At 46.4% G+C, this 8,223-nt stretch overlaps 1 protein-coding gene across 1 annotated transcript in view; it reads right to left on the bottom strand.

Annotated features, from left to right (window-relative positions):
- Window positions 1–8,223, bottom strand: part of sdk2b (sidekick cell adhesion molecule 2b) — a 235,086-nt gene that overhangs the window by 40,700 nt on the left and 186,163 nt on the right. Inside the window, exons 10-14 of the mRNA XM_068583252.1 lie at window positions 5,559–5,675; window positions 5,091–5,258; window positions 4,613–4,715; window positions 1,290–1,466; window positions 136–272 (exon numbers count right to left, since the gene is read on the bottom strand). Coding sequence (XP_068439353.1) covers window positions 136–272; window positions 1,290–1,466; window positions 4,613–4,715; window positions 5,091–5,258; window positions 5,559–5,675 — 702 coding nt within the window. The remainder of the gene's footprint in view (window positions 1–135; window positions 273–1,289; window positions 1,467–4,612; window positions 4,716–5,090; window positions 5,259–5,558; window positions 5,676–8,223) is intronic.

The following is an 8,223-nucleotide window of genomic DNA, read 5'->3' on the forward strand; positions in this document are numbered from 1 at the left end:
TGTTACTATTTGTAACGGTTGTGTTCTGGTGTTGCAGCCGATCACAAGAGCCGAGTCCCTTCTTCTGGAGACCGACACCTCTGGCACAAAGGCAGATGAGCATGCGACGCATGGACACAAAAACAAGTGACTTACTGTTCTCGGAAACCTCCAGGACGTAGCGTATGAGCGGGCTGTTGCCATCGAACGGCTTGGCCCAGGCCAGGTCGATGGCTCTCTTCTCCGATGAGCTCAGCCCGGCCGCGGGGTTCTCCGGAGCGTGGGGCAGCTGCCTGCAGGGAGAACACCGGGGACAAGTTTGAACAAATGAATACAAGAACCCCTCCTATCGGATCCTCGGCCGCGGAGCGTCTTCTTCTGCGCATCGCGAGGCCGAATGTTCTGCGACAGCCGGGCGGCTGATGAAATGTGGCGCGACAAGACGGCGGAGACGGTTCCTTGTCGAGATGGACACGCGGGAAAACAAAGGGAGATAAATATCAACCTGGGCGGAAGGAAGGGGGGATGAATTGAAAGGCATAAAGAGACAGACGGGGAGAAAATGAACGGAGGGAGACGTGAATAAATGAGGACAGAGGCGGGGATCATTAATTCTTTCAGCCATGAATTCGGATAAGCACACGCAGATTGATAGATAAACCGTATACGCCGACAAACGGACGGATGACTGGCAGTAACTCAGTCAAAGACGGCCGAGAGGAGGACGAGAAAGAGAGAGAGAGAGAGAGAGAGAGATGCAAAAAAAACAGAAAGTTAGACGTCTCATTGATAGTCAGTTTGTCCTCGCTGCGTACAACACAAGCACGAAAGGCTGCGAGAAAGAAATATGATTTGAGGAGACAAAAATAATTCACGGGGAGTTTGTGTGAGGACAAGTGTGGCGTCTCACTAAGTAGGCAATGAGGGAAGGAAGGAGGGAGGGAGAGTAAAGGGGGAGGAGAGGGAGGAGGAGAGAGGTGAGGGTCCCGTGGGGCTGAGAGTGTGTCGGGTGAGAATGAGGACAGCGGAGGTGACGGGGAAAAGGTGTCATTTAATTGGAAATATGAGTCAGAGGTGTCAATAAGAACAGGATGACAGTGAAAGGTTGGCAAAGAATGGCAAGCTTGAGTGTGAGTGTGTGTGTGTGTGTGTGTGTGTGTCTGTGCTATTTGTGCAATTGTGTTTCGCATTGCCTTGACTCAAGAGACATGTTCCTTCCTGTATCTTTTTTGCACTGGAGAATACCGTAGAGGGAAAAAAGAGGGGAAAAAAAAAGGTGTGGGAGACAGAAATAGAAAGAAGCCGGTTACCTGACACGCAGGTGGGCGCTGCGGGAGTCGTTGCCGCCGACGGAGGTCACTCTGCAGGTGTACGTGCCGATGTCGCCCGACCAGGTTTGGGAGATGTGGAGCGTGCCGTCCGCCTCCAGACGCATGCGGGGGATGGACGGGACGTTGATCACCGAGCCCTCTTTCTCCCAGACGTGCCTGGAATGCAGGACGTTTTGTTTTTGGATTTCAAAATAAGAGCAATGGAAAATCACATTCAGGAGGAAATGTGATTCGATTTAAAAAGGGGAAGGGTTACAAACTACCACCCCAAGATGTCACTCAGAGATAATCAAGACGTTCTGATGTTGAACTACAAAATAAAAGTCCTTTAAAGCGAACTTCAAATCAGTTTATGAGGCAATTAACAAATTTCAGATTTGATTTGAAAGGAAATGGTCCATAGGAACAAACTAATTCCACTTTTGATTATTAGTAGACCACCTCAAGATGTCACTCAGAGATAATCAAGACATTCTGATGTCGAATTACAAAATAAAAGCGCTCCAAAATCTTCCTAATCGAACTTCAAATCAATTTATGAGGCGATTTACTTCTCCATCTCCGATTCGATTTGAAAAGAAATGGTCTATAGTAACAAACTAATTTCAATTTAGATTATTAGTAGACCACCTCAAGATGTCACTCAGAGATAACCAAGACATTCTCATGTGGAATTACAAAATAAAAGCCTTTCAAAATGAGTTTACAAACTAATTCCACTTTGGCCAGCCTCCACAGATTTGTGTCTGCTCCAACGGTCGATTAGTCGATCAGTCAAAAACACACTGCCTGATATTTAGCCGCACTAAACGCTGGCTTTTAAAGAGGTATTTGTCAACCTGGGTGCTACTCACATGGTCACAGCATCACTCACCGCCTCCATGTTATAGATTTAGGAAAATGCATCGGCAAGAACAACTCTGAGCGGCGATTGGAACCGAACAAACAAACAACCTGTGATTCACACTTCTCACCGTGCCTTAAATGCACAAACACATCCATCAAACAAAATGGCTTCCACCACATTCCCCCCTTTCGCATTATTTGGTCGCCACCTGCTGGGATGTGAACTATGACGCGTGTGCGTGCACACACCCGTCAGCCTCAGATGGTGCGTTAACTCTCCCTGACAGTAAAGCGATGAGAAAACCCGGGGTTCTGCTTGTTATTTACCCGAGGAGAATGTGTTATTAGCGAAGGCATTTCATCTTTCTCCTCTCTCGCTCTCTCGCTCTCTCTCTATCGTCTCTTCAAACTTGCCCCGCGCCGCGCAATATCATAGCGGCTGTCGGCCCGCATATCAAACGTCGAATTCCCGCTCATCAAAAAAAAAGAAGAAAAAAACCCGCACAGCTCAAACGCGGCCGTCAGATGTGTAGCCTTCTCCGAGGAGTAGAAAGGGACAGGAAGCTCTATTGATCGCCGCTGATGTCGGCCGCGAGCTTGGAGTACGACAGCAAACGTCTGCGGCGAGGGGGTCGTGTGCGTTTGCATTATTTGGTTTCTGCGATTGTGACATGCGAGAGAGAGAGAGAGAGAGAGAGAGAGAGAGGGCCTCTAATGACATACATGCACGTCGGCGGTCGGCAAAAAAAAAAAAAAAACACTTTGCACACGCGTGGGCGTTTGCTTTTGAAGGAGCTGATGGTCGGGGCGGCGGGTCAGGGAGGCGGCTTCGTGGCCTTCCGCTTCGCGTTTTGCGAAGGCTTTGCGCGGATTCAAAGTTTCAATTAATCTTCCCTCGCGCGGCGTCAAAGCACGACGGGAGGTTGTGTTGTTTGTGTTTGCGTCCGTTCGGTTCGCAAGGCTCCCGCGAGGGGCAGCGGAGCGGCGGCGTGGAAGAAGACGCGGGGAGGTAAATAATAAACGCTCTGTGCTTCGGGTAGCAAATGGCTAATTAACCGACGGCGTGCAGCAAGTGATAACTAATGATGGAGCGACTTCGCTAACAGATCTGTGGGCCCGAAAGGTATTCACGTTTGAGGAGGAGGAGACGCGTCGCCTGGACGGGTAACGCCGCCGTACCTCCTGTGCTCACATCACTGGAATATCTCGCAACGACGGTCCAGAATGGAGCCGCGAGGCTCCAGATCGGGTCCCTTTTTAAGAGGAGCTTCCTGTGATCTATTAAATGTGGCTCCATTTCAAATTCAGAATCCCATTTAAGATTTGTCTGCTCGGTCGGGCGGCCACGGGCCCGTGGGTTTGAACCTCGCTCTGGGCTCCAAAAGCAAAAGAAAACTGTGGCTTTGAGGTTTGTGGCTTCCTCACTTTGAACAGTATTCTTTTTTTTTGGACTTTTGATCTGTGGGCATTGTGTGGCTCCTTTAAAGGATAAAGACCTTTACACGCTGGGAGGGAAGGAGAGGGGTTATTTCGTGTGATTAACTCACGGGTCAATATTTTCAAACTGTGTGTTTTTGTCATGTGTACTTTTCGCACAGATCAAAAATATTACACGTCCGAAAAAAGCAAAAAGACCAATAGTGATTTTTAGTTTAGTTTTCGACCCTAAAATAAAGGTTTCAACCATCACGGACGATGTCAAAAATGTACTTTATACGTTTTACAACAACACCGAGGTTTTGCACAACTTTATTACTCCCTTCAACCTTGACCAGATCCACTCTTTTCATTCTCATCTTTCACAATAAAAGCCCTATACATGTATACTGCAAACCTGTTTACCACAGGGAACCAAAATCCAATGGAAATCAATTAAATATCTGACAGTAGCTTGTAATATAGAACAATTTACCTCAGACGGTGTGGCAAACACTGCTCTGGATAGTTTTCTTACTGTCAAATAATTCCATGAAAAGATTCAAACCAAGAATGAATGCATCCTGCTGGGTAGTGAGCGAGAGCAGCCAAAGCATTGCTGTCCAAAAAACGATTAAAAATACATTAATGAGAAAGAGTGGTGAGTCGATGCCATGCACACCTTACTGCCGCACTAAATACTCACGAGTTAATGTCTGAAAATAGTCCCCAACAAAACAGAAATGACTCTGATTTAAATAGAAGGGAAAAGATAAACACACATATCAAGGGGACAGAGCAACACATTATTGGTTTTGGTCATTTTATTTGTTGACAAGAAGAAAAATACAGCTTTATTCTGCGAAAACAGCACCTCGAAAACCAACCAATTTTCACTTCCCTTTGTTTCCTTTGACACTCTTTCACCGCGTCTGTGTTTTCACTCTATTGTGAATCACTTTATCCATCCATCTCTTTCGGGGGAAAGTGTAATTTTAAAGTCATGTAAACAAATAAAATATCCGAGGAGGAATCCTCACCTGACGGTCACGCTGGGGTCATGCGTGACGCCGCAGGTCATCACGGCCTTCGTGCCTTTGATGACACTCTGGTCCTGCGGGGGCGTGGTGATCCTGGTGCGAGCTGTGGAGAGAGAGAGAGAGAGAGAGAGAGAGAGGGGTGAAGAAAGGAGAGAGAGAAGAAAAAATGCTTACAAAATGTCCTTCCTGAGAAAAACAATACTAAAAGAAAACAACAATATGCCAAATAGATTACAGAAAACTCATTCCAGTTGAAATGACATGCTGCTGTGTTGTGTTTGGTTTGGTGATGGCTTCTCGCAGAAAAAAACGCCTCGGTGATGACTCCAGACTCGCACAGGAGGGTGCTTTTTGTATCCTTAAGGAATCGAGCGCAACTTTTGTGAGCGCGCGTCACAACCTCCTTACCCCGACCTCTCTGCTGAGCTCCATAAAACAATATCAGGCTTCTTTTTTTTTTTCAACCCTGCACGCTCACCCCAGACCACGAGGTCAGCGGACGCCTCGTCGATGCCCCTGGAGTTGCTCGCCATGCACGTGTAGGTACCGGCGTCGGAGATGTGCGAGGGGGAGATGAGCAGGCTGCCCGACTCCAGCAGGGTGAACCTGGGCAGCTGCACCGAACCGCTCGCCAGCACGCGCTCACCTGGAGGAGGATGAAACCAGGTGAGAAGAGGACAACGGTGGACAGAATGAAAGGAGAGAGAGGAGGAAACAAAAAGCAGGCGTTCAGGAACAGAATGAGGGGATTGTGGGTAAAAAAAACAACAAAAGGACAGTGTTTCCCTGATCGGCTATCGCGAATCCAAACATGGAATCCAATCAGGCTTTATTTGTTAAGCCATGTGGTCCCATGCGTAAAAGAAAACAGACGGCATAATCCCTAGGTGTGTGTGTGTGTGTGTGTGTGTGTGTGTGTGTGTGTTTGCACGTGGGCAACGGAGACCTTTCTGCCAGGTGATAGCCGGTCTCGGAGCTCCAGAGGTCTCGCAGTGCAGGATGACTGACATGCCGTCGATCACGGTGCTGTCTGAGGGTCCGGCCGTGATATTTGGGGCAATGCCTGAGGGGAGGAAAAAACACACACACACACACACACACGCACACACACACAGAATAAAGAGCTCAGTACAGCGGAGAGAGACGGTAAGAGGGTTATAGAGGTGAGAGAATAAAAGTCTCTAGCAAAACCCCTCTTCAAACGTATTCCTTGTAAGCGCCAGTCGGCTGCATCTCAGTGTTTAGTCGACGCTTTGTCCCACTAATTCTTCACGGATTGACACAGCATTCACCTTAGTGCCACAACTGCCTGCCTGCTGGCCTAGTTTTCCTCTCTTTTTTTTTACACAGACAGTGGATATAGGAAGAGGAGGAAGGAAAATGACTGAGAGAGAAGCGTGGCAAAAGAAATGCAAAATGTAGATAACTGGAATCCCGATTTTGTGACATGCAATAAATCAAAAGCTTTTATAGGATGATAGAAAACTGTATCGCTCCCGAGTGGAGCGGGGAGTTTGTTCTAAAGGAGGGAGTGTAGGAGAGGAGGAGAAGCGAGGACATGGATGTGTTAAGGAAAAGCGCGATGATGAGATGAGGTCTGGAGGGGAGCGAGCGAGAGAGAGAGAGAGAGAGAGAGAGAGAGAGAGAGAAGACGAGACGGTGTCAGAGCGAGAAAGAGAGAGAGGGAGACGGCGGTGGGAGGGGCGAGTCCCTGAAAGAGAATATCATGAATTCTGATGATGCGGCGCAGCGAGGAAGACGAGGCTGCAGGAGACAAAGTGAGGAACATTAGATGCCAGAAACTTGACAAACCGACGCACACTGAGGGTTAAGATGAGGGTTAATTCTCAAACGCAAGCCGCGGAGCATGCGAAAGTGAGTAAAGTAGAGAAGAGTTAGGCAGCGAATATGTTATTAAGCATCTTTTTTATGTAGTAAATGTAAACTTAAGAAAGTCCAGAGAATGAAACTATGATTATTAACTGCAGTGAAATACAAATACAAATCTATATTTGTGAAAAACTGAATCTGACATCGACATATTCAGACAAACTGCTGCTTCTTGTCTTGACTGATTGGATCTTGCGATATTGCCGCCTACAATCCCCAATCCTATTATTAGAGCATTATATGTTGCTATCAAGGACTTTCATTATTATAACTAATTATCTTAACAATCACCGTTTCTGCGATATGTTTTTCTCGGGCGTAAAGCTCGCGGTGATTCTTCTCAAGTTTGACAAACTGTTGACGGTTAAGTGTTTTTTTTCTGGCATTGATCGGCTAGTTTAGTCTCTCATTGATCTCGTAGGTCTGAGTAAAAGGCTCGTAGTTATTTTTGCTTGCATACATCGACGGCTTCAGTTGAGTGTTTAAGAGTTGTTTGTTTCTGCTGTGTTTTTGATCGCCTCCACATAATTGCTGGGATGTATAGTTTGCTGGCACGGTGAGACTCACAGCTGTGAAACGCTGCCAAAGCGTGATCATATTATGCGCTGTGAATGCAATTTAAAGAACATGATTTTTAAAAAAAAAAGTCCTTTCTACATTATTAATTAATTTAATGGACAGCATTTTTTAAAAGTAAAAGCAGAAAAAAACATAAAACTAAGGATTTGTAGCCACGCTATCCGCTTAGCGGCTTGCTAACAACAGCATGCTAACACGCTCACAATGCGAAGTGGCGGATACTGGCAGGCTGCACAACCTCTTGGGACCATGAATGCTGGCATAGCATGGCAGTCTATCTGATAGTGGTTAGCTCAATGCTAACAACAGCATGCTAACATGCTCACACCGCTAAGTGGCGGATACTGGCAGGCTGCACAACCTCTTGGGACCATGAATGACAGCATAGCATGGGGGTCTATCTGATAGTGGTTAGCTCAATGCTAACAACAGCATGCTAACATGCTCACACCGCTAAGTGGCGGATACTGGCAGGCTGCACAACCTCTTGGGACCATGAATGCTGGCATAGCATGGGGGTCTATCTGATAGTGGTTAGCTCAATGCTAACAACAGCATGCTAACATGCTCACACCGCTAAGTGGCGGATACGGGCAGGCTGCACAACCTCTTGGGACCATGAATGACAGCATAGCATGGCGGTCTATCTGACAGCGGTTGAGGTACCTCAGGGGAGAACAAAGTGAACTAACAGCACGACGCCGTCTTTGCTGGATGAAAACTAATATTACGCTTGACCTCTTTGGGGAAAAACCCAAAAGAAAAGAAAAAAAAAACTGATTTTTCTGCATTCTGACTCAACCAATTGAATTGGTGTAATCTTCTCGTAAGTAAGTTGCAGTTGAAGAAGAAATTGCTGGAGTCAGAATTGCCTTTAAAGCACTAAATTGCTCCTACTCTTCTCCCTCCTTACAGGTTGGAATTGCTTTCCATTTTTGTAAAAGCAATTACAAGTAGTTTTTTTTGTTGTTGTTGTTGTCTGGGCTTGACAAGGGGCTTGACAGAGCTGTGTAATATTTTTTTTTTTTAAGATTCTGAGTTTTAACAAACCCACATTCTCCTATAATAGCAGTAATTATCTGAAAAAAAAAATAATAAAACAGGTTGTTTTTTTTTTTTTTTGAGGTGCTGCCGGAGGGACT

The sequence above is a fragment of the Clinocottus analis genome, unplaced genomic scaffold, assembly GCF_023055335.1.
Source record: "Clinocottus analis isolate CAN_PGR_092001 unplaced genomic scaffold, fCliAna1.0.p SCAF_19, whole genome shotgun sequence".
Lineage (NCBI taxonomy): Eukaryota > Metazoa > Chordata > Actinopteri > Perciformes > Cottidae > Clinocottus > Clinocottus analis.